The sequence below is a fragment of the Terrapene carolina genome, unplaced genomic scaffold (genome assembly GCF_002925995.2).
Source record: "Terrapene carolina triunguis isolate 2854851 unplaced genomic scaffold, T_m_triunguis-2.0 Scaffold131, whole genome shotgun sequence".
NCBI classification, from domain to species: Eukaryota; Metazoa; Chordata; order Testudines; family Emydidae; genus Terrapene; species Terrapene triunguis.
Window position 1 is genome coordinate 13,713,902 of NW_020664482.1, and position 27,055 is coordinate 13,740,956.

The window sequence follows — 27,055 nt, forward strand, 5'->3', positions numbered from 1 at the left end:
AAAAAAAAAAAAAAAAAAAAAAAAAAAAAAAAAAAAAAAAAAAAAGGCCAGAATGCCGCCCTTGAAAATGTGCTGCCCCAAGCTTGGTTTGCTGGTGCCTAGAGCCAGCCCTGGGTCATAGATTGTTATAAGTCATAAATCCCGTGTCTCTATTCAGCCCATGATTTTTAGTGTCTAGCAAAGTTATGAATTCAAGCTCCTAGGATCGTCATTTGAAAGTGTTGTGCAGATTTCCTTTGAGGATGAGGTCTGTTAGGTCAGAGTGATCGCTTTTGTGAGAAGTGTTCACCCACAGGTGATGTGGTTTTTTTGTCTTTTATCACTTTCCTTTGTGAGTTCATTCGAGAGCATAGTGATTGTCTGGTTTCACCCACACTGGGGCATTTAGTGCACTGGATGAGGTATGCCACATGTTGACAAAGGTCGTCATTTTGAGTTTTTACTAAGTCTGAATTCATCATGAATAATTCCCAGTGAGCGTTCACTTAGGCCCAGATTTTAAACTATATTTAGGCGTTAAAATGAGATTTAGGCTCCTAAATCAGTTAGGCGTCGTGACGCTGAGCGCAGCAATGCCTAAATAGCTTTAAAAATCTGGGCCTTATTGCTCAGTTGTTATTGGTCTGTTAAGTCACATTGTACTGTTTCTGATCTCTAATTGGATGAGTGTTGAAGTGCCTTTGGTGCAAATGCTTCCTAGAGCAAATTTAAAGTTCAGTTTTGGTGAATATACTCACATGTAGTCTTGATCTTTTTTGCCCCCTGGAAACATTCAGACCATTCATGCTTTATCATTTATCCACATAGATTCTGAAGTATTACTTACACTGAATAGTATCTGACCCCACAAGCGGTTTCACTGAGATCAAGAAAATCTGGCTCAGGTTCTCTGTTTACTAATATGTACTAATAAACAATAAAACATGGGCCAAAGGCCACTCATAGGCATTCTTCTGCCTTAAGAAACCATCCCACAGTCTCCCTAAAATAGGCCCCATGCCTGTAATTATAAATCTCTATCTAAAGTTAAACATGTATGTTATTCTGGCATTATATTGGGTACAGTTTTTTTCCATCTCTATATGAAGGTTCCTTTTGAGCCATCCCTTTCAATATATTTCTTTGTACACTCCTCTTGAGCCACCTCCACCATCTCTTTAGACATTTAGCCCATTTGCCATCTATCGTCCCTCTTTCAAATAAAAATTGCCAAACCTAGTCTAATATATTCTTCATTTCACCGGATTTTGTCATTTACAAATGTAATTTACTCCTCATATTGCCGTCCAATCACTGTTTCTCACATTATTGTTAATATTTAGCCATAGATGTGGTCCTGTATCTGTGGAACCCAGTAAATCTTCTAGTTGCCTTTCACCCATACTTGTATTAAAACTGATCCTCTGTAAAATTCATGAACTCCCCATTCTTCTTGTTCCTTGATGCCAAAATATTCCAATATTATTTCACAGGTAGATATAAAACGATTTTATTGTCATGAAAAAATGCATCTGGTTCTGGAAAATAGCAGCAGGCTTTAGAGTTTGACTGTTTATTTAGAAACAAGTCTTCAGGTTCAGAAATATGGTTTTCTTATTCCCAAGATAAGTCGTATTTCAGACTAGAGTGGCTCAGTGTTCATTTAGAAGCAAATCCCCGAAGGGAAAATAAGACGGAAGAAAATCATTCAGGATCAAAATGGTGAAACATTACAAAAGACTTGTTTATTTCAGAGAATATATGCTTTTATCAAAAGGAGACTATCTCCAAACAAAATCATAAAGGTTAGGCTCCAAGGCAATCTCAGTATTGAGTGGATGCCTCTTGCAAACAAAACATAAGTAATACTGTAGGAAGGACTATAATGCACAAAAATTTTAAATAATGGTCAAATTGGTAAAAAGCCTTCAAGTAAAGTGACCCTCAGAACACAAAGGGGAATCTGACTGACTTCTCTGCAATGGAAGTATATAACCTGATTTGATTTTTGAGTCTGAAATTTTAAGATTAAGAAGATCTAAAGTTTTTCAATATTGCCATTGCTGTATTACTTTGTAGAAGCATTCAGTCCTCAGTAAGGTGTACTGTGATCACTGCAAGAAGGCTCCCAGGTTTTTGGTGTTTTAAGAATAAATATAAAAAATTCATCATTTATATTACAGAGTTTAAAAAAGTCACCAAAAATTATCAGGAAAAATATCCAAGTGCAAAGTTAATCCAGATCCAACCTTGCAAATCATGTATGCTTTAGGTATATATAACCTATACCATAATTACTGTACTGGCCTGTCCGTATTTTCCATGCAGTTTTAAAAAATGTAATAATTGCCCCATAAATACACCGGCATGTTTGCGGGAGACACCAAAGGGCTGGGTATCCTTAGACTCTATTTTCTCCATGTGTCCCATTGGTCTCTTCCTCAACCTGGTGAGTATTTTCCACTGCTGTCACAGAGCTGAGGTGTGCTGCTGAGGTTCTGAGGGATTTGTGCCACAGAGGAGTCATGGACCAGGATATCATATTCTGTGGGGACCTTGATTTGCCTGCGTAAGGGATTCAGGGTGAGGCCTTGAGGGGTGTCTAGTATATGCAGACTCTTGTTACAAGTCACTCCGTGACTGACCCATTTAATATCCATGACCATAATGATCTAGAAACTTGGTCACCAAAAGTTTATCAGTCATCCTTCCACACAGATTTGACCAGTTCAAATGCCCATAAATGCATTTTAGGGGGGAAGAATTTACAAGTATAGTATTGGTGTCTTCTTTGAGATGATCATGCTGGATATGAAGCCTCCACTGGGGAGAAAAGGGGGTCTCCTGAGGTCAGCAACCCTCTCCATTGGATTTTAGCCAACAAAATTGTGGAAGGTGAGCGAGTGTGCTCATGTGCCAATGTCAACAGCCATTTCTGCCCAAAGGGAATGCTACTAACAGGTATTACACTAATAATGAGCCACAGACACAGTGTCTGAACTGTAGAGAAGCAAATGTCCTTTTCAGATCGGGCTAATCCTCTGCACATATAAAACATTTCACACATTCCTATGGGTGGAATTACTATCTTGTAAATGCTAATGCCTTCTGAAAGCCATCATCTAGCTCTCATAAGATTTCCCAGATTCAGAATGACAAGAATTTAACAATCAGAATGTTATTCCTACAGCAGAGTGATTTAAGGTAGTGTCACCATGGAGCTGAACAAATTTCGAAATAGAATGATTCAGAAAACCAGTAGAATTGCAATTCAGTGCTAATATGATTATTAAGCACGTTTAATGTATATAGCATCATAATGTGCATGGTGCTGTACAGTTAAAGATCCATTTCCAACACAAATCACATTTTCCACTCCAAAGAGACTACAACCTGATGTCACCATTAAGATTTTATTATTCTGTATTAGCATCATTTAACGATTTTGTACTAATAATTTATAATCATTAGCCATAAGTGCACACATGCGCGCACATATTTATGCATCTGCTTTTGATATTTTGCATATTTTACCATACTACATACACTGCATAAGTGTACACAAATAGATCTATTCATATATAGTATAGATCTGTATATAGTAATTAAGTGTACAATAGGCCAAAATATGGAGTCAATGGAATTACCCTGAATTAACTGGAAGGAAATTAGAATTGATAGCTCATTCCCTGAGTGATAGACATATCTACCTAGTTTGAACCTTAATTAATAGGTGTCTGTAAAAAACATCTTCTTCATTTTGTTGCACAAATAGCCATTTTTTGCTGCTTTTTCAATGACAAGAAGTCTTGTGTTCCTGTTTGGTTACTCTTACCAAGGATGGCCAAATAATCTTTGTGCCCCTTTCATTATTTAAACAGTGTTCACATTATATAAAACACTTCTACTAATTGTTACCCTTGTTGGAATCTCAGTAGAAAGGCAAAAGGTCAAATGGGCCCCTTTGCTACTGAGGTATCCTTTCACTGTTTGATGTGGTCAGACCTAATGTATATTAGTAGGGCAGAGTGTGAGAACTTGATGCTTCTCAGCTGTACCTGTTCTAAAGGTAGACAGAAGACGTGAGTGCCAAGCTGGCACCTTTCACAAACAAAACTCACACAAAATGCTTTTAAGATATATATGACACAATAGAAAACACACATACAGCATGTTAATTGGTTGGAGCTTGCTTAAAAGCCTGTCTCTTCAATTTTATTTGTACCAACCCGTTTGACCATCTAACCATCTCTAACTGCTCTGGGAACCTTTTCCACATCACATGTACCACCTCGAAACAGAGCCTGGGTTTTAAATCTCTTCCTCAGTATCACCACTTCTCTTTTCTTAGCCTTTAAAAATCAGTGCTGCATGAAAAGCTGCTTTGTTACAGTCCAAACATTTAGTGTAGTTCTTTCTTCTTCCCAAAATAAAGGATAAATCCTTTCATCTTTTCAGGCATTACCTTAATTTCTGCATCTGTCTCTCAAATAGAGTTTAATGCTTGCAACTCCATTTCCAACCAAGTCTCTCCTTAATTAGTTTCCTAGGCAACCATTATCAAGACAACTTTGTTGAACCACCTGCAGGGAGAGGAAGGAAACATAATATCAAAAATCATAGAAATGTAGGACTGGAAGGGACCTCAAGAGATCATCCAGTCAGCCCCCTGTGCTGAGGCAGGATCAAGTACACCTAGACCATCCCTGACAGGTGTTTGTCTAAGCCTGGTTTTAAAAATCTCCAGTGATGGGGATCCCTCAACATCCCTTGGATGCTTCTTCCTGGGCTTAACTGTCCTTATAGTTCAAAAGTTTTTCCTAATATCTAACCTATGTTAACTCTCCTTGCTGTAGATTAAACTGGCTACTTTTTATTCTGCCTTCAGTGGACATGGAGAACGATCAATCACCATCCCTTTTATAATAGCCCTTAATGTATTTGTATACTGTTATCAGGTCCCTCCTCAGTCTTCTATTCTCAAGACTAAGAATGTTCACTTTTTCTTAACCTTTCCTCTGGACTCTCTCCAATTTGTCCACAGCTCTCTTAAAGTTTCGCTCCCAGAACTGGACACAGTCCTCCAGCTGAGTGCCGAGTAGAATGGGACAATTACATAATTATCTTACATAAGACACGCTTGTTCATACACCCCAGAATGACATTAGCCATATTAGAATAGGAATAGTATAATACTCTTGTGCAAACGGACAATACATATAACCAGTGACCGCATAATAGTGCTGGTATGCTTGTGAACTCATTTATGAGTGGGGGGAGACCCTAACTCAATAGGCGCAAAGCTGCACAAGAACTTACATCTCTCCTCAGTGCTGACCAAGCCAGGACTAATTGCATTACTGCTGTGCAAAGTGTCAGAGAGGGTGGGAACTGGCACCTGCAGTGCTGTTCAAAGTCCTACCTACATCCTGATATTCCTGTGTGAGTTCCCTGGAACATTATAACAGCACAGTGTAAATCATAAGGCCTTCAGGGAGGTCTTTCAGTTGACTTCAAAGGGCTTTGGATCAGGCCCCGAAGTAGTTAAGTACTATCCCATTGCAAAGCAATCATCCTTTGTCTATCTACATTTATCTCCTTTCAGCGTGAGTCTCTTCTCACTGGCCGCAGTTTTACACCAGTGGAATCCATTAGCTTCATTGGCGTGGCTCCTTGTTTATACTGGTTTAACCCTTTATGTCCTCACCTAAATGTTCCTCCATTCATGCAAGTTCTATGAACGAGACCATGTGACTAGTCGATTGCTCAGCAACCAGCTTGCTTAACAAATTTTGAGAATGAAAATGGTACAACAATTTAAAAGGAAACGATATACTACCTGAGGAAAAATAGGCCCATACTGTTACATGCATGACCCACTTTGTCAGGGTTTGTAAGCATGTTTAAATATTTGCTGTTGGAATCTGGTTCTGCCAAAATATAATAACGAACAAAAATATTAACAATATACAATACACGATCCCTTAAAAATACCCAGCATTCCTTATCTCCTGGGAAATCGCAAGTAAAGTTAAAGTTGTTAAAGAAAAACATGGCTGTAACTGTTACTACCTCATACCAGTAAAAATGGCTACACTGCAGTATAGTCTAACAAAAATGAATTAAATCTTCATAATTTCTCCTGGTTCAGGTTTTATGCACCGTTATACAGAGAACTCAGATACTGCTCAGAGCTCTGTTTATAGTGAAGCACAATGAACCTCTCAACTGTTTCAATGCATTGAAATGAGCAAATTGCATTTAATTCCAGTTATTGTTAATCTCTATAGTGAAGTTCTATGAAAAAACCCTGGCTTTCCTCTCAGAGGTTGCAATGTATTTTTTTTTTTTTAATTTCATAAGATCTAAAAAAAAGTAAATGTTAAAAGGAAGAAAAGATGGCTGTGGCTCAGTATTTTTCAGTCTGCTTGAAGGCAATTCTCTGCAGTACGAACTCCTTTTAAAAAGATTCTTATGTGAGCATTGGGACTAAATTACTGCGACACTTCTGGGTTATATCCAAATAATAGTCTGGAGTAAGGCTGACATGGTTTCTGAATGCAGTAATGCTTTATATAAGCAGAGTTCTGTGTTTTCAAGGACTCCAGTTCAAATCTTAGAGCTACTGCTATGATTACAGTGATTGCTGTGAAATACTGATGGGATGCAAAAGTATTTTAGAGTTAATCTCCCAACAATAGGAAGATAGCATGCAATGAAAAGGGGAAATAAATTAGATGTACATCTCTTTGGTATTTTATATCTCTCCTGAAAAGATTTTGTGTGTATGTGCATGCACTAGGGACATTTCCCTGTACAGACAATTGACTTTAAACATATGACTTAAACATTTTGGATAAACTTCTCATCAAACGTACAGCAATATAAAACAGCTGGAATCTTATTTTAAAGTTAAGTTGGAGTTATTTTAAATCTATTAGAATTCTGCAGATTAGGCTTTAAAGGGTCTGAATAGTACCAAAACCAACTGAAGATTGTCTTCCTCCTTGAAGTAGTCCACGTTTGAGAATGATTTCTGTTAATGATCATATTTAATTAAGTGATTTGTGCCATCCTTTAAATAGAAAACTGAAATTTTAGTGAAGTTACACCAGTGTCGGAGTGAGGCAAGTGGGGGGAGAATTAGGTCCCTTAAGCTTTGAATATATTGCAACATATGGGAACTGGGCTTAAAGTAGCCAAGACTGCAGCGCTCACTGTTACCAAGAATGGGCAGTGGTCCTTCTCTTTGGGCCGTGCATGACAATGTCTTTGTGTAGCACAATAGCCATGGTTAGGACAATCCACTTCCTCTTTAGCAGAATGTTGCCTTGTGTGGGGTTAAAGAGAAGTACCTGCACTGTGGCTCTGTTTTCAGAGATTCTCTGGGGTTTGCAATGCATATTACCATCTCACCATACTTTTTGATTCATCAGTTCCACAAAGTATCAAAACTTCAGGGGGAGACTGGAAAGTAGTGGCATGATTTAGTTCCATGAGACTTCTCCTGCACAAAGTCTAATAGGGCTAAATTCCACCCTCTGTTCTACAGATATAAAGGTAAACTTCTAAATTGTCCATATCTAAGTCTTTCAATCTCTCTTTGTAGGCCATGCCCTATAACTCTCAAGCCAGATTCTGCCCTTCTCCATATCAAAGCACCTCACAAACTTTAATGTATTCATACTCCCAACACCCTGTGAAGTACGATAGTACTATTATCCCCATTTTACAGATGGGGAACTGAGGCACAGAGAAACTAAGTGACTTGCCCAGGGTCACATAGGAAGCCTGTGGCTGAGCAGGGAATTCAGTCCTCCGAGTCTCAGGCTAGCACCCTTAACCAGTGGACCATCCACTCGTCTCTAGGCCAATAAAGGTTGTAACCATGAAAAAAAAATGGTAGCTGAGCAGGAGAGCTAGTGAGCAAGGGAGGCAGCGTCAAAGAACAAATGTCCTCTGCAAAGCTGTAGTGTTCTGTCAGCCTTCAAAATGAAGAATAAAACAGTAATGGCGAACAAGCTAAATAACGTAGGGCTGTTTGAAATTTCCCCCCGACATTATTCTGGGCTGTGCTTTTCTGTAGGCTCGAGCCCTGCATGAAATTTTAAGTTTGACTTTTGAGACTGCGAGGTTACAGAGGACTGAGATCACATGAGAATCTCTGGGAAAATTTTAAAAGGGAGTGGATTTTCAATCTATTAGAATTCTCCAAAGAAGGATCTAATCAGCATAAGAAGCACCTAGGAAATTAAAGCGTGTCCTCTTCCTGAAATAGTCCATGTTTGAGAATAACTGCTGCAAATGAGCGTGTTTAATTAAGGGATTTACACCCTAGCCGAAGTGGAAAATTCAATGTAAGCATAACTGTGGAGTTGCCAGAGCACCTCCATAATACAATTGGCATTTTATTGAATTCATTATTCGCTCTTGTAAAGTTAAAGAGGAATTCGCCATTTTAAAAAAAAGACAGTAAAACACACATACAGTAGCTACAGTACACTTGCTTTTGTCTTTAGTGAACCCCCCCTCCCCCGTGGGAGTAAGGTTCTACTCTTGGGAATCCCTTTGCAGGATATGGGACGAAGATGTCTCCCCAACAAGTACTATGTGCCTACCCTTTTGTTTATCCTTTCTATTTCCTAGTAAGGCGTTGTCATACATTGTAACAAACTTCTGCTTCTGATCTTGGTTTGAGTGGAATGGCTTTGAATGGTGAAGAGTAGTTGCTGTTTTTGATTGATTTTGGCATCAAGGTGTTTGTTCAGAAGGACATGGCCTGTGTAGATAGATGCAGTGCTGAGAGGTACAACTCTGTTATTTTCTGTTCTCATCTGTCTAGACAAAAAAAGGTCTTGATTTAAAGGAGAGGTGGTTTAATGAATTTTGTTTGGCTTGAAGAGTAAATTATTGTGATTATGAATGTCAGTTACTATGGATTGTAAATCTTTTCATCTCAGTGTCCTCAAGGTCCCTGAGGCTTTGGAGGTAGCATGTGTCCTTTAACAATATGAATACAGTCAGTTTGGATAAACAGGTTATACTGTTAACTCCCAAAAAGAAGGAAGTGGAACATAAACAGGTTTGGGGAGACTGTTTTAGAGCACAATAAATAAATAAATTCCTTACACACATCAAATTGTAAGAAAATGGGGAAGAATATTGTGCCCTCAAAACCTATGTGTTGGATGGTGATTTTTTTTTCTAAAAAGCATCAAGTATAAATACATATCCAGATAGTAAATGCACCTTCCATTGCATGGCCTTCAATCAGGAAACACTGATTTGTTTACAGAGAGGGGAACTATTAGAAGGAAAGAATGGGGGGGGGGGGAGCAATAGTGCTTTCATATGTTCCTAGTGCTGACCTAAGAAGACCATAATGCATAGCCATCACCTAACTGGGAGATGAAAATTTTTTATTCATGCCACAAAAGTGTGTCTTTTATAGGCAAATGCTAAAATTTCCAATTCAGTAAGGGACCAATTCTGCCCCTCTGATGTGAACAAGGTGTGTGTATATATAGATAGATAATAACTACATTGGAACAAGTTATATCCTCTAGAGGCTCCAGGCTTAATACATGAGCCATCCTTCAGGAGGAGGGGCTTACCAGATCCCTATGACTTCTATCTGTGATGTTACATCCCGCTAAAGGAGAAAGGGTTTGACACCCACAACGACAGCTCTTCATATAATACCTGATTAAAAAGGCAGGCTTCCAATTTTGAGGTGGAATAACAAGTGCATATGAGGCAGCAGAAGTGAGCAGGCAAAATCCATAGACACATGAGGACATGGATGAATGAGTGCATGGATTTTTATGCTACTTTCCACTACCTCGTATATTGTATGAAAATACAAAATCTGGCAATCAGGGACAGGGCAGAGCGTACATTTGTGACACTCCGTAGAGGACACTAAATCAATGAAACAGCGGATGGATTATACTCATCCAGATATGCAGTTATTTTTCATCTGTGTCAAACTATATGTTTGGAATCATCATTTAAATATTTGAATACAGTCTTCATTGAATATTTAACCCAAGTATAATGGAGTACTACTCACTAATACAAACTGAAAATATTGTTTACCTTATTTAACAGTATCAGAATCCCTGGAGGCTAGATTCTGCTTCCCATTAACACTGGTGTAGGGTAATAAATTGCCAGCAGTGTTGGGATCACTATCTGACTCCCGGTATGAGAGGACAGAACACATGATGGAAGCTGCTTCTGTGGAATGTGGAGGGGGGTTCAATTTAGTGAAATCAAAGGCATGTCACATATCACATTTCAGTTGTGACATGTCATTGCTAGTTGTGGCATGCCTTTCATTGCCACAAAATGCTGCAACCCTGTACTGCTCTCTTTTGGAAATTAATCTCGTGGTGACAGTGAACATGGAGTGACAGAAAGACCAACACAGGCCTTATATGATATTGGCAAAAATTGATATTATGGGGATATTTGGTCAGGGATAATTCAGCATGGAATAAGTATTCAGAGCACTTGATGGGAGCTTGATCTTGCCACCAAAACATATTTGTGCTTCAGATAATGTTGGGGGAATGGGTACTGCAATTTCAAGTCATGAAATTACTCTGGTGAGGTAACGAAGTGGCTCCTCCTGCATTTGATAGAAGCAAGCACTGATTCCTGGTTTGATAGTTAAATCATTTTCACCTCAAGGGAAGAAGTTTCCCATTTTACAAGGGCTTTTCATCTTCTGCACTCTTCCCGCTTGTCGTACTACGAGCTGGATGTTGAGAAGTGACCTATGCAAAATAAATTGAATAATATATGAAATAAAGATTATACCTTGGATGCAGGGCCGGCTCCAGGGTTTTGGCCACCCCAAGCAGCCAAAACAAAAAAACAAAAACAAACAAACAAAAAAAGCCGCGATCGCAATCTGCAGCGGCAATTTGGCGGGAGGTCCTTCACTCCCAGGCGGAGTGAGGGACCGTCCGCCGAATTGCCGCCGAATACCTAGACGTGCCGCCCCTCTCTGGAGCGGCCGCCCCAAGCACCTGCTTGAGAAGCTGGTGCCTGGAGCCGGCCCTGCTTGGATGTCACATACGATTCCCCTAGATTATTTGCCCTTTGTATGTATGATAATGATGTAGAAGATTAATAGATCTTTCTTAAGATTAGACTGTCCGCTGCAGGAGATGAAACACAGACAGCTCTTGCAAAGCATCAGCAGCAGGCATATAAAAATATGTATAAAAATAGGGTGGCATAAGTGGCCATTTTTCAGCTTGAGAAGGGCTTTTTCAGTTGCCCCTTTTCTTCAGCCTTAGACACTCCACTAGATAAGGCACACTGCAGATGACCTCAAGACAAGCCGAACATTTGATCTTACATACTTGGACTTGGTTTAGAGGACCTCGATTGCAGCTTGTATTGAAGAAATATACCAAATCATTATCTCAATAGTCCCTGAGGCCCTGTTTTCTCTGATAAAAGGTCCTGAAGCCCAGAGAGGAATAATTCCATGCCCTAGACCAGGGGTCGGCAACGTTTGGCACGCGGCTCGCCAGGGTAAGCACCCTGGCGGGGCGGGCCAGTTTATTTACCTGCTGACGCGGCAGGTTCGGCCGATCGCGGCCCCCACTGACCGTGGCTTCCCGCCACCCCCATTGGCCCGGGACGGCGAACCACGGCCAGTGGGGGCCGCGATCGGCTGAACCTGCTGCATCAGCAGGTAAATAAACTGGCCCGGCCCGCCAGGGTGCTTACCCTGGCGAGCCACACGTTGCCGACCCCTGCTGGTGTTGCCTCACAAGCCACAACTCCTCAACCAGTCAATCCAATACCAGGTAGAATCAACTTCATATATGGGGCACTGTTGCCAGATAGATATACCCCATCACCAGGGATCAGGTCGCATGGGACAAATAAGGGGTTATGACTCAAGTGGCTAGAGTAGATATGGCTGTCCTAGCAGGGCAGTGGGGCCTAGCGGTCAGAGTGCTTGAGTAGCACCCACATCCTGTGGTGGCTGTGGGACAGGATAGGGTGACCCAGGCCCACCCTTCTCCACCAGGTCCTGACCCATGGCCCTGTGAAACCTGTAATCAGTGATTCAGTTGGGTTTCCTATTTTAACAGTCACGTTCCTGGTCACTTCCTATCCTTAATAGAATCATAGAATATCAGGGTTGGAAGGGACCTCAGGAGGTCATTTAGTCCAACCCCCTGCTCAAAGCAGGACCAATCCACAGACAGATTTTTGCCCTAGATCCCTAAATGGCCCCCTTAAGGATTGAACTCACAACCCTGGGTTTAGCAGGCCAATGCTCAAACCACTGAGCTATCCGTCCCCGTCCCCCTTGGTTCCTGCTCTGTCAGTTCTCCTCGGGGTGTCGGCCTTTCAGCTCACTCCTTATCCTCTGGCATCAGCAGGGATTCTGTTGTCGAACTCACTGGCTTGGCCTCCATGGTCCGCAGCTCCAGCTAGTCCCTGGCAGGAGCCTGCAGCTCACATCTGCCCTCCCCCTCCTCCAGCCCAAACTGAGCTGGGCCACTCCCTTTTATATCTGTCTCCAGGTTGAGCATGCCCAGTAGGGTGAGGGGGCATGGCTTCTTTGGCCCACAGTGTGAGGTTAATCCCAGCTGGGTCAGTGTGAGGTAGATACACCCCATCACAGACATACTGTACCTATAGTCATCTTCACACCCAAAATCCTTCCAGCACAAGCAATACAAACCAGCATGCACCCAAACCAAGATCTGAGCTTTAAGAAAGGTGACTAAGACAACCAACATCTCTAAGAAAAGACTCAGTCTTAACAAGCTGAGATGTCATAAACACAATCTCACTTATGTCCAGAGTGTCTCTAAGTCTTGCCAGACTCAGTAGCTACAGGAATCTCCCTAACATCTCAAGGATCCCCTGACGCTCGCTCGATGCATGGGGCTCTCCAGGCCTTGTACTCCCCGGCGCGTACTTCAGGAGGTGAGGGCCACTTTGCCGCCTGCTGCTCGGGTTTACCTCGACCAGGTCCTGCGCGAGGGCACTCCCCGCCCACCCTCCACTCCTGGTCCTCCGGACCTCTTTATCGGGCCCCTGCCCCGTGGACCCAACCGGCCTCCACGCCCCTTCTCCGTGAGCCGGCTACACAACTTGCAGCCGGTTCGTTTCCTGACCGCGCCAAGGAAACATCTATACACGCTCGTGCTCCACACTCTCCACTTCCTCACCCTCGTGTCCCGCCCTGATACAAAGTGGCGGGACCTCCTGCCACCTGTCGAGGGTGAGAAGCCCCGGTGGGCCAGTCTCTATTCCACCTTGGTCCCGAGGCCCACCGGGGATGTTAGTTGGCGGCTCCTTCATGGAGCCGTGAGCACGGGCGTGTACTTGGCGCGGTTTACCCCTGTCCCTGATACCTGTCCTTTCTGCGGCATGAGGGAGACCCTGGCTCACGTTTACTTAGAGTGTGCCAGGTTGCAGCCCCTACACCGGCTCCTCACCGACATTTTGTTGCGTTTTTGGTTACACTTTTCCCCTCACCTTTTCATTTATGCACTCCCTATCCGTGGCCCCACAAAGTCGCGGGACCTCCTGGTCAACTTCCTCTTGACCCTGGCTAAACAGGCCATCTATAAAACCAGGGAGAGGAGGTTGGCCGATGGAGGTTCCTGTGACTGTGGGGCCTGTTTCCGATCCTCTGTCCGTTCACGTATCCGGGCAGAGTTCCTCTGGGCGGCGTCCACTGGCTCCCTTGACACCTTTGAGGAGCAGTGGGCGCTGTCCGGGGTTCTCTGCTCGGTGTCCCCGTCAGGTTCCCTTCTTTTGACCCTTTAATCGCACTCCTGTCCCTGTTTTTACATTAGTTGTCCCCCGTAATAAAAAAGAAAAAAAAAAAATCTCAAGCTGTTTTCAGCCCTCTTGAAGAATGACGTGGTCCCCTCCCTTTAGCCTGCCTATAAATATTAATATCCCACCAGATGATCACTGTCGAAAGCTCCAAAGTAAGGGGGGAAAAACCCTAGTCAATCAGCCCTGATGGAGAAAATTCTCCTGGATCACAAATATGTCAATCAGATTCCAGCCTGAGTATATGAATGAGGCTCAGTCCATTTGGGGCCCAAACGATTGTTTCTGTACCATAGCCAGACCTGAGGAGACAAGAGTAGGGTTGGGTGCCCCGTAGCTTATTTGGTTTGTTGACCTGCTGTATGTGGAGTCAGATGTAAAATCAGCTGTACTGTTCAAACAGAACTGCCAGACTTCGAGATCTCTGCTGAGTGCATTTAATATGACATCTGATATGGCTGAGAGTCCCTGCCACCTCAAGGTTGGCCGCTTGCCATCCTGTGGAAAATTTGGCCCATATTGTTTGTTTGTTTTGCTGTTGAAAAACATCAGACCATGTCATTCACATTTGCATAGTGCTGTGGAAACGAAAAGTGCCATACACGTGCTTCTAGTTATTACATCAGTTACTGGTGCAGTGCTACCATTAAATATTTCCAAAGCAGGGGATGGGGGATTGCTACTGCCGCAACTTAGGTACCAGTGCCCCAATCCTCAAAGACTTAGGCATGTGCTTAAGTCAGTGGGAATACTCACATGTTTTAAGTTAAACATGTGTGTAAATCTTTGCAGGATTGGGGCCTAAATGCATAACTTCATGTTAAGTATTATCTCAATATTAAGCCCTTTCAAAATGAAAACTGTTTGACACCAAGACTCCTATTTACAACATTTTAAAATCTGGGTATCCTCCCCCTTTTTTAACATCAGAGTAACAGTACAAGAGTTAAAATGGCCTCATCATTCCCTGGTATAGTAGAAATGGAAAGATACATTACAGTAAGTCACATCTTTTGCTGTCATTCCATTTAAGTGGCATACTTCTGTGAGATGTCACTTATGAAAACCACAGGAAAAATCTGTAGGCCGCCTTTTCTAGCAACACTGCCAGTCATCTCCCGTGTTTTATCTGATGGAAAGATACAACAGTCTCATAAATATCTGGATCATGACCTTTAGCTCAGTCAGTCTAACAAAAAAGCAACAGATTTCTACACTCATATGGCCTGAATTTAGTTTTCAACTTTTTCAAAGCAAAGATAGATAAATAATGTTGTTAAACATGATGAACTGACTAGATTGAGAGGGATTCAAGTAACTAGAATGGAAGACGAAACCCAAAACAAGTATTAATCGGACTTTGTACTTTGCCTTTCACCACTGTCTGGGCCACCGCATGTTTTCATCTAGGTAATAACATAATTGTATCCTCTTAATTGACACAGCTGAGTGGGTGTGTTGGGATTCACCAAGCCTATGAGAACTGTAATAATTCTAGAAGATTTTCCAGAATTGATGTATTTTCTTTAGTGAATACAACATCTGCAATGGAAGCTTCCTTTCATTGCTCCACCTTCTTGCCTCATCCATAACATGGCTGGACCACCTCTAGGAGAGAAAGGAGGGCTCATGCCTATGTAGTCCTTTGCCTTATCGCTGAAAGAGAGGTGCTGATTAAATATATTTTACTGTATAATTGGAAAGGATTTTGCCCATTGCTATAATTCCCTCCAGCTCAACAGCAAAAAAAATTCTGTCCTCCTCCTGTGCGGCATTCGCCTTCTGAAATAAAAACAAAACAATGATATTTAGCTTTTAAAAAATACTTAAAATAAGTATTGATTGGTCCCCCTCACCTATGCCGCTCCTGCCTGCCTCTCCATATTTTCCTCTTCTTTCTCCATTCCCTCCAAGCCACTTCTGCTTCCCACTCTGGGTTCCGGGTTTCCCCCGTCCCCTCTTTCCTTAGCTCTGCCCCACTGTTTATGTTCACCTCCTCCCTCTACTTCCTCACTACTCTGGTTTCTCACCAGGTCCATACCACATCAGCAATTTCTCTTCTGTTCCGTCTCCTCTACCATGGTTTAAGGACACACTCCTCACCACCACCCCTTCCCTACTTGACAATTTATTGGTCTCCGAGTCATTGATTTTCTCCTCCCACCAGCTCCAACTCTGAAACCTCAGGAAGAAAATGAATAGGTTAATAGTGACCTATTGTCTGGACCAAATCAGAAGTAATTTTAAAACCAGTCAGTAATAACTGAGTCAAAGAGTAAGAGAGTCAGTTTCAGGCTAACACAAAAAATGACATTGCTGCCCCCATCTTCCTGCACTCCCAGACGTGCGTACCGTGATAGTGACAATTTGAGAGAGATGTTCTTTCTGAGAATGATCACTGATCTTCCTCAGAATCCTCCCCATGTTGTTCCAGTTCAACCCATTCCTAAGAGAGGCCTGTAAAGGTCAGCTCTGGGTGTGAACTTCCCTGTAGTATGGGGGTTTCAGCTCCACTATTCCCATTTAGTTCCATATCTCTAAATAATACGGTTGTTGCACAAAATGATTTGTTAGTGCTGAAACACATGAAGCTGCACTGTATATCACATTCCATCTAGACAGGACGTATTGTACTGTCGGAAGAGCGCCACCTACCTGAAAAGGAAGTCAGGGCTTTTTGGTGAGCTTTTTCTTTGGAACTATGCTACTCTCTCAAACCTAGTTGATTTGTGTAGCCATATAATCATAAGAGCATGCTTTTTTCATCATTATTATTAGAGAAATGCCAAGTGGTTTTGTAGCAATTCAACATGGAATAAATACAGCAAATTTAGCTAATCTCTGTATCTTTGAAAATTGCACTGAAAATTTACCGGCCCAGATACAACCACTACTTGCCTCCTTATTACCATGGTGATTGATAATAATTATAAACAAATGGTATTTTATGTACCCATTCGAAAAAAATTATTCACCCCAGGCAAGTGAGAGACTAGCAACTTGCAAGGCTGATGTAATCGCTCAAAAATGGTACATAATCCAAGACTCCATTCAGCATAAACAACATCTGGTCCTGCCCAATAGCTCGAGACATTTACTCTAAAGCCCAGGACATTTTAATTAGGACACTTTTTGATTTTTCTGCTTATTAACTGGTGACATATTTTAAGGGTTAATTAAAAAAAACAAACCTTTGTTGCGACAGTGTGTTAAACCTGACATAGTCTTTCTACCTACAAGATAAAAGTAGGTAGGATCAGAATTTTAATTATTCATGACTTTTTCTAACCAATTTTTCCCCCTCTCATCCTCCTTTGTTCAGTATCAAATTTTCTATGCTTTCCTTTTACTCAAGGTGAAAGCATTATTAAGTCTAGGAAGTGAAACATCCCAAAGACATGTAGTTCAGTGAAATCCTTGTCCTGTAATCCTAACATTCTATTCAGTGCCAGTATTCAATATCCTCCTTCCTATATAAGCTCCACAATATATCAGCAGTTGATGAGATTTATTTGTTATACTCCTGCTTTCCTTCTTCATGAAAAGCTTTATCCATTCTTTTACTCTCTTAGGAGCCACATTGATGTGGGTGATTGGTTCTGCTATGCTTGCTAATCCAGCAACTCTTCATTCAAATTGCTGTAATGTTTGCAGATGGGATATGCTTGTTTAGGGTTAGGCTAGCACATGTGCTGAGTTTTAAAAGCATTATTAATATCTAATTATAATCTGACATGCTTGGGTAATGTTTGAATATAAATATTAGCAGGGTTTCTTCTGGAACCTGCTTTGTAAACTAAGGCTTGAATTAAGCAGTTTGGCCATTTTTTTTTAGGGCAATCGGAATTATTTCTGGCTATTAATGGAGACAGGCTACTGGACTAGATGGACCTCAGGTCTGCTGGCCGGGAGAAAGGGAAGTGCAGTGGGGAAGGAGCTGATGGGAGTTGTAGTGCCCTGCTTTGCAGCTCCATCATACTATGTTTCCTAGTTGCTACATTCCTGTTGACTTCACTGGAAACCCCATGCATGAGTTCAAAGGCAGAATATGGCTTTTAGTGTCATGGTGTTGTCTCTTCAGAAATATGCACATTTCTGGTCAGAAAAACGAAAGCCTCACTTATTACTAAGGATAAAATGTCAAAGAATGTTGCTCTTGATTTACTAGTGTAAAATCCTTTGCCTCTAACCTTTCAAAAGTAAATCACCTCTGTTAATGTAAAATGCAAACATACAGAGAATTTAGTATGCAAATAGCATGTATGCCAAATGCATCTAAGGGGAGCATGCAGATTTCCATAGAAAACAAATGTGAGTATAGACAAGCAGATGTTTTCTACCAATAGAGCGTACATACAGTTCTCAAGAGGACCTGTCTAGCAATTTATTTTCAAATTGTTGGAAGTATGCAAATTCCTCAGAATTAAATGGGAAGTTAAAAGAAATGGCTTCTATTAAGGACAAGGCAGTCCAAAGAGGCAACTGGGAATTTAATAATTCAAGTATTGTAACCAGCCCAGCAGTATATCCAAAGGCATCGACTCAAATGTCAGTTGAGCTTATCAAGGAGATAAGTGGCATTTTTGGAAAGGTGTCTTCTAGAGTGTGGCATCTGGATCCTTTATCTGTCACCCATACAGAAGCCAGAGAGTTGTGATAATGTGGCATGCTGGATATTTCCATTTAGAGGTTGAGTGTACTCTGAAAAGTGTATGTTTAAAAGTGGCACCTTCTTACTCAACAGAGCTGCTCGCTGTGTGTAGTCAGTGTTACAGCTAATTTGTATAGCGACAAATATAAGTGTTGACTACTTTTTACTCCTGTTAGCACAACAAAACTAAAGGAGAGTGAGCTTGATTCTATCCTGTCTCATGCATAATCAGCAGGATGAACTGACTTGTAATTGCAGGATCAAATCCTTCCTGAAGACTATGGGGTTGCACTGCTGATGCTGAGGTTATGTTTTGAAGACAATGGGATTGCACAGATGGAATTGCAAAGTCACAATCTAACCTGCACAATTTTTATTACTGGTGATTCAACATGGGCATAGGTGCTAGAACTAGGGGTGCTGCCACACACCCTGGCTTGAAGGGGTTTCCATTATATACAGGGTTTACAGTTTGGTTCAATGGCTCTCAGTACCCCCACTATAAAAATTGTTCAGCACCTCTGAAGCTGGGGAGTGCTTTGCTTCCTTTCTTGGCATGCGCCGAATGGTATCAGGGCTGGCTTGTGTGTACAGCTAATGATAGAACACATGCTTGCCAGACAGGGGTAGGACCTAGTCACCCTCCTTTTTTCCCCACAGACCACAACCACTCAGCTAATGGTGCATTTCCTGTTGTTTTCTTGTGTACCACGCTGTCTGCCAAACTGCTCCACTTGCACAGAGGGGTGCCTGCATGGGGCTTTTTTATCCGGCTGCATCCTCTTTGTCCCCTGTGCATCACCAGAATTCAGACCTAGACATACAGGGCCAGTTCTCACCTTGTCTGTGCTTGCACAACTGCAGTGGGAGTTGTGGGTTCTCAGCACCTCTGAAAATTGGGCCATCTTTACTTAGGTGCCTAAATATAACGTTGGCACCCAATGTTGAAATGTCAGGAACAGCTTTCCCAAAGACATGTAGCAGGAAGCCCCTTGGTTTGATTTGTGCCCTGCTGTGGTATAATTGTGATAGTGACATTTTGTAGAGTTTAATCAGCACAAAGTCAGCTGATGGATTGTTTCACGTATCCTAATGTACTCCACAAACGAGGAGCAAAGTAAACAGGAGCCAACTAAGTGTGTGGGGGAATAGTGTGTTACCTATTTACTGAGCAGATATAATTAAGCTGATACCAAAGTTTGACAGGGGGGATGCTGTGATAGCCAAGGTGACTTTGCCAGCGTTAGGATTCCGCATTGTACTCTGGGTGTGCTCGGCTCTCATTTGTGATGGTAGGGCTTTGCCCTTGCACGTTCCTCTGGTGAAAGAGAGACGCTTACGCCGCACTGGCAAAACTCAGCTGCTACAGCATCTCAAACCACAGCCTCCCACCACTCTATCCATGAGCTCTTGGGGGCTGTCTTTGGCTGCACAGCTTTTCCTTGCCCCTTTGCCAGTCTTTGCTTTTCTCTTCTGTTTCCCTTCTTGATTGTAACTGATGCTGAGCGCTGCTGATGATGCTGGCAAAACTGCCTTGCCATACCTCTCTCTCACACCTGCGTTCCCCTTTCCCACAAATAAGGTACCCAGCATGTCATTTTATAACCACTGCAGAGGTTCCAGACTACCAGCAGCAGCTTGCTTTTGTCTGAGCACAGAGGTGGGCATAATACAGGCAAGGGAAATATGAACGTGCTCACTGTGTACTCACAAAAATGACTGCACTGAAAAAAACCCACAACCAGGATCTTTGTGTGACTAGTGGTCACTCAAACAGCAGATGGCAAATATTGTTCCTGTCTCTTCTAGCAAGAAATAACACCAAGAAAGCTAATAAAATGAAGCTGGCTGAAATCATGTAGAGAAGAACAGTTCTTTGATAAAATTTTCCTGTGAGAAATTTTTTCTTTTAAGAAGTGAAATAATTCATTCTAAGACTGGAATCCATAAACAACTGCTGGTTAAAAAATGATTTCCTATGTTCAGTTAGCAAGATACTTATCCATTTATGATAGGAATTGTCTGTGCTACTGTTAAGCCTCTGGAGTCCATTGGTCCAATTCTGCTTTCCTTATGTCTGACAGTTCCTATTGGGCATTTTGAACTGGAGTCCTATGTGGCTACATAGGCCACATGATCCTACTGTGGCATCATCTCTTCTTGAGCTCTCAATTATATTCTCTGTAGTAACCTGTTGGTTCTGCAATTCCCATCTACTCTGCACCCCACTCGGTCAGCGAATTCCTACCTCTCCCTAGTTAGCTGCTTGGATGCAGGGGTTAGTTGAAATGAAGGGGAGATTGCTGATAGAGACAGAGCTGGTTGGGGAACTTTCACAGAAGGTCCTCACAAAAGCTTCAGGTAGCCATGAGCTAGGTCCCAGTTGCACGAATTATTAATAAACCAAGTTGTGGGCATAGGGTGACCAGATAGCAAGTGTGAAAAATCAGGACGGGGTGGGAGGTAATAGCGCCTATATAAGACAAAGCCCTGAATATTGGGACTGTCCCTATAAAATCAGGACATCTGGTCACCCTAAGTGGACAGTATATGGGCCCAATTCAGCCTCCAATGAAGACAATGAGATTTTGTCATTAATTTGAATGGAAGTGGGTCCTGTGTTCCTAAAATGTTCATTGTTTTTGTTTTTTTCCTTATGCTCGTTGAGACTCATTCTTTTACATTAAGTGATACATGTTATTTCTTCTACACACAGGTTGTAATCCTTGGTAAACATTCCAGAGGTTATCACTACATGCTAGCTAACCTGGTAAGAACTTTTTCATCAGCAGAAGTATAACTAAGTTTTAGAGGGTAATATATTCTATACAGGTTGTGTCAACTTTAATCAGCTAAGGAGGAAATGCATGAAGGAGTGCCTGGATTTTTAGAAATGACTTCAGTAAATAATAGAACTGGTATGCAATAGTCATTTCTACTCAATTACACAGTCTTTGTTATGTCTAAGAAGCTCGTATCCTTTACTAATTTAAAAATAATAATTCAATTATATGTTCTCCACTAATTTATATCCTCTTAAATAACACACTAGATAATACTAATCTTCTGTATAACAGATTTTAAATTTAATCACTATAAAAAGAATTACATTTTATTTGTACATGATACAAGTGATATAAAGAGCCAACAATTCCACGTAGTAAAGTGGCTAGACTATTTAACCACTCATTGGCTTTATATAGGTAGAACCTCATTGCAGAGTTAGTACGGTACTTTATACATATTCATTGACCAGGCGGAGGACGGTATATTTTTATCCATATTAAAAATACACTTCTCCACAGTCTATAACTGACTTTTCAGATATTTCTTTGATATTTTTGAAAAGCTATCAGCTAGACATGCTGCAGAAAAGGGTTATAAGGTAGTTGATCCTGCAGAAAGAGTCATTTTTAGCTTCTGTGTGAGGAAAATGTTCTTCTAAAGTCATATCACATTTTCTAGTTAGTAATCCTACTTTGTAGAAGAGTCTCTATAATCATTTTTTCTGTGTATGATTAAAGCAGGTTAGATGAATTTTAAAATGCCATTTTCCTTATAAATACTGTGTGGCTTTAAAATGTGTCATTGTGCATTATGGAACTGATCCTATTCACACTGACTACAGTGTACTTTGCATAAACCAAAGAACAGTGGGCTTAAATTGCTATTACTTTGTGCCACGCATAGCCATTTATATTTCCGCAAGGTGACTGCAAACTGCTACCCAATCAACTTGCTTTCTACATCCACTTTGCACAGGAGTAAATGACAATATGAGGCATAGGGCAGTGGAGAATCAGGCCCACAAGGCTTGAAAGTGAAACATTAAGGTGAATATTGTGACAATTAACACTGCACTGTCTGGCGTGAGGATCATGCTGCGCCACAACACAGCAGTGAGACCAACAAGGGGCATCATGCCTCTGAGTCACAGAGATTCCTGGCACTCTTTCATATACTGTTAAGCATTTGCCGCTCTGCTGGCTGGTGCAGAGGAGGTATTGGAGCCAGGGCCCAACGTTTTCCATCTCTTTTGGTGTGGTTTGCACCTCAAGGGTGTTAACTGTGGCTAACTCTTCAGCAGAAGCATCAAGGAGGCTCCTTGCACCCCATTTCCCCTTTACCCCCCATCTTTAACACATGCACAAGATGCATGAACCAGCTGTAGCACCCTGCATGGAACTTGGAGGGAGGAGTACAGGTTGCAGAAGGAAAGAGTTTGGAAGAAGCACTGAGAAGCTATTGGGAATGCACGTGGCTAGAATGCTACCTGCAGATGTAGCATCTCTGTAAATAGTTCTCTTAATAAAGAGCTAGTTTAGTTTTACAACCATGGAGTCCTTTCACATTATTATCCAGCACGCAGTATATGAAATACCAATTATGATCTGACACTACATATTTTAACAAAAGAATTTGAGTAATTCATTAACCCATATGCCAATCACCCTCTTCTACTGAGCTTTATGTGTAATATTGTGTACCCTTTTGGGTATGTTTTGGATCACATGGAAACTTTGCCACCCTGGAACAAGCCAGTGTTCCATCACAAAAGTCTGGAATCCATGTGTTTCCAAATTCCATTTTATTCCAATACTACAATCTACTGTTGCAAGATATTGCCCCCTAGATAGGGTATCTTCTACTAGCAGCAGGGAACTTTCATCAGTTTCTTTTGTGCTAAACTAGCCCAAGATTTAAAAATAGCATCTTACCAGAACGTTTGTTTTTAAAACCGAGCCAAGTTGCAGACACTTCATATGACACTGGTTCTTGTTTTCTGCACATATTCTTCCAGGGTTTTACAGATATTATGCTGGAGAGAGTAATGCATGGAGGCGCCAATGTTACTGGATTCCAGATTGTTAACAATGAAAACCCAATGGTTCAACAGTTTCTACAACGCTGGATTAGACTGGATGAAAGGGAGTTCCCTGAAGCCAAGAACTCTCCATTAAAGGTAAACTTTTATTGACATTGATGGAAGCCTTTTGCATTGTGTTTTAGCAAAAATCTGATTCATTTTTAAATATATATGTATATGATTTTCTCTGCTTAGAATGAGTCCGAACACTCACTGCAAGACAAAAAGAGAGAGAGTTTGTTAGCTGGAAACATGAAATCAACACTTAATGGTGGACTCTGTGAGGCAAAGAGCACCATCCGGCAGTCATTCCACACGTAACACTGCCACTGACTTCAGTTAGAGAGGACTGAAAAACATCCCTTTATTGTATGGAAGTACAGATTTGGGTCCAAACTACGTAGCACCGGGCAATTCCAGCTGCAGAATGATGTAGGATTGGACTCATGATGGGGCCACCATGAGCCCCTCCCAATATTCCCATTAGGGAATGGCGCCCCAGTAACTCCATACAGCCAGTTGCCCTTATAAGGAAATACACTGTTATGCGTGCTAAGGCTTTTGCTATTAGACTTCTACGAACCATTGTCTCTGTATGTTTTTACCGGCTGTGTTGAGGCACATAATATAAACATGAATATGATTGTACATAAATATATTCAGGCTGAGGTGGGTAGGAGCCTGTTTTTACGTCGTCTACACCCTTATCTTCAATTATGTCTCACCCAGCGAGAGAGGTTTCTCTTCAGAAATGAACATTTGCAATGAGCATTTGCCATGTCTTTTTTATTTTCCTTTTGCCTTATGTAAAGGACTATTTAACATCCCATCTTTACTGACGGCTGACTCCTCAGGCAAGCGCACAACTTGTGTGATGCTGTTAACTTGACTCCATTTGTGTTTAAGATTCCTTAGTTGTTGCTATTGCTCTACTGTGGAATCACGTATATGTACAAGTGGTCTTAATAGTTGCCCAGGTACCTTCTACAATAAAATCCTTCTTCATGGTTGTCAAAAGAACCCAATAACACCATTTCTTCCAATTCTTCACTGCGCAGGTAATTTTTGTCTTGGCAAAGTCTCTACAAACAACATTCAGTAAAGAACCATGTGCCATGAACAGGCAGTGCTGTCATAGATCAGAGAGTTCTCACAGATGTAATGCAGGCTACCCACTAAATGCATGGTTATTCAGCACCTAGTCATACCAGCAGTGGTGCAAGTAGAATCCATGTCTTACCTGTATGGGGGGGCACCAGCTAAGGGGGGGGGCACATGACCTCCCCACGTGACCCTCCATGTGATTCCTCCCCACTCCGCCCACAGCCCGGGGCCCCCACGCTCTCCACGTCCCCTCCCCATGAACCATCCCACATTACCTGAGGGGAGGGCTCTGTCCTCCTCCTGCTGCGCTGGAGACTTCGGAACCGCAGCGGGGAAAGGAGCAGAACATGGGGCTGCTGGGCAGCTCCTCCGGCACGGCTCTACCGCCCCCAACCCCGCCCCCTGCCCTTCCACACAGCTGAATCTCCTCCATCTGTAAGCAGCAGCCCCGCCGGAGGACAGGGCTGGGTGGATGGGGCTGGTGGCGGTACAGCCGCCGGAGGAGCTGCCGGCGTGGGGCCACCGGCTCCTCCTGTGTCTTTACTGTACGCAGTACCGGCTATAAATATCTTGCTGGTATGGCGTACCAGACCGTGCCGCTGTACTTGCACTGCTGCATATCAGGCAAATAAATTGATTTTGAGATACAAAGCCAGTCAAAACCAGAGGTAGACTTCCAGCTGAGCACTGCATTGTTAGTGAGCATAAAAGGTGATGAATGCAGGAGATGCAGCTTGGTTATCAGAATCTCTGTTTGTTCTTGTATTGCACGCCTCTGGATAAGGGGGTCTGTCTTCAGTTTAACAACTTGTCTCCATAGCTAGATGAGGTGATATTGCACCCTGTTGAATAAGGTCTAGTAGAGCATGAGGGGTAGTAAAAAGCATTATAGTTCCTCTGGTATATTTGCTACTGGGTTGTTGACTACCCAGACTCCAGTGCCACTTGGATGTGAAGTGCAACCTGCTTCATGATGATTAGGAACCATAGCTATGGTAGTTTGGGCTATCAAAGAATCAGAATGATTCCCCCTTTACCACAGACCTGCTGGGGCACATTACAGTTTTTCACCCTTTTTACTGATGTATCAGGAAACCTCCATCCACAATTTCCCTCCCTAAACATGTACAGCAGTTCTGGACATGTCACCTATTGATCCCCTTTGCTCTCCATGTTACCACGTCCCATCAGCAGGCCTGGCAGAGTAGTCTAGGTGGGGTAAGCTGGAGAAAGCCCCACACAGACTGCTGGGGGTCCCAGGGCCTAGCTATGCAGCATGTCTTAGATGTGCTAAAACTCACCCTCGTCTAATGGACTAAAAAGGGTAGTGCTAGTAACAGAATCACAACCTTTTAATACCCCTCCCTGATTTTCTCTGTCTCTTAGTTTTCTTCCCCATCTGTAAAATGGAGGTGATGATATTCCGTTACCTCCCCAGCAGAGCGTTTTGTTAGGGTTCATCAGTCAATGTTTGAAATCATAAAGGGCTATACGAAATACTTAGTGTTATCATCATGCTCTTCCTTTCTCCCTTTCTCTTCCTCTTCTCCCTCCTCCTCCAATGGTTAGGCCTCCTCTACTGCGCCTACTCACATAGCTGAAAGGGAGGCCCTCCAGTTCCAGAAGAGTGAGTGGCTAACAGATGAGGATGGTTCCATCATTACTTATTCAGTGCAATGTAGCACAATTGGACCAACAGAGGAGGCCTCAAAATCTGTCACTTCAAAGCAGATCTCCTTGGGGGAAGCTCATCCCCACACCTGTACTAACCTTATAGGAAGGATGCAAAACCTGTCTACCAGCCATCTCATAGTTGAAGCTGTTCTTCTGTCTTCTCCTTAATTTTTATAAGGAAAGAAATTTCTTATTCCTTTACTACATTTTATATTAATGAAATGGACACTTCTTCCCTAAGAAACCTAATGATCTCTGCTGTTTTACCAGCTCCATCTAACCATTTCATTCCAAGCTGACACCAAACTACTCGAAGATACACCCCCAACGGCAGGATTTCGCCTATCATGAAGGCCCCCTGCATGCCTCTATCTGACACAGCCACACTGCCACTGAAGAGTCCATGGGGAGGGAGTTAGCCAGTGTCCCACAAAACAGGGCTAACCCTGATGTCCCCTATTAATTACAGTGCCAGGAGCACCTCTCACTTTAGAGGAGCTTACTAGAAGATACAGGAGTAAAGGGAAGTATCATACTAGGCTTAAAGCTCAGAAATATATGATGTTACCCTAAGCATATTTTAATCCAGTTAAAAGCAATTTACATTGGGGGGGAAAGTTATTCTCTATCCTTTAAAAATAATCTTAGATGTATGGTAAAACAAGAGATTGCATTACCTTTGTACAAATGTGCTGCTCATTATAGAAACTTGCACAATCAGTCAAAAAGCGTACTTAAAAAATTGATGTACAATATTTTTGATTAGGGAATAAAATTACCTAGAGATTAAAGCCCTGATGTTTAATTTATTCTGTATTTTATCAGCCTTTCCCTTCTCTCCCTCTCTCTCTTTTTTTCTTTGCCTTCTCATGCATTTGTAAGTAGAATTCGAATAAAGCAGAAAATTAGATAGCTCTTTTGGCATAACTTGGAAGGGACTGCATTAGGGTTAC

At 42.0% G+C, this 27,055-nt stretch overlaps 1 protein-coding gene across 1 annotated transcript in view; it reads left to right on the plus strand.

The window, feature by feature from the left end:
* Positions 1 to 27,055, plus strand: part of GRIA3 (glutamate ionotropic receptor AMPA type subunit 3) — a 212,123-nt gene that overhangs the window by 91,310 nt on the left and 93,758 nt on the right. The window contains exons 5-6 of the mRNA XM_024195460.1: positions 21,174 to 21,227; positions 23,259 to 23,420. Of these exons, the coding sequence (XP_024051228.1) occupies positions 21,174 to 21,227; positions 23,259 to 23,420 (216 nt within the window). The remainder of the gene's footprint in view (positions 1 to 21,173; positions 21,228 to 23,258; positions 23,421 to 27,055) is intronic.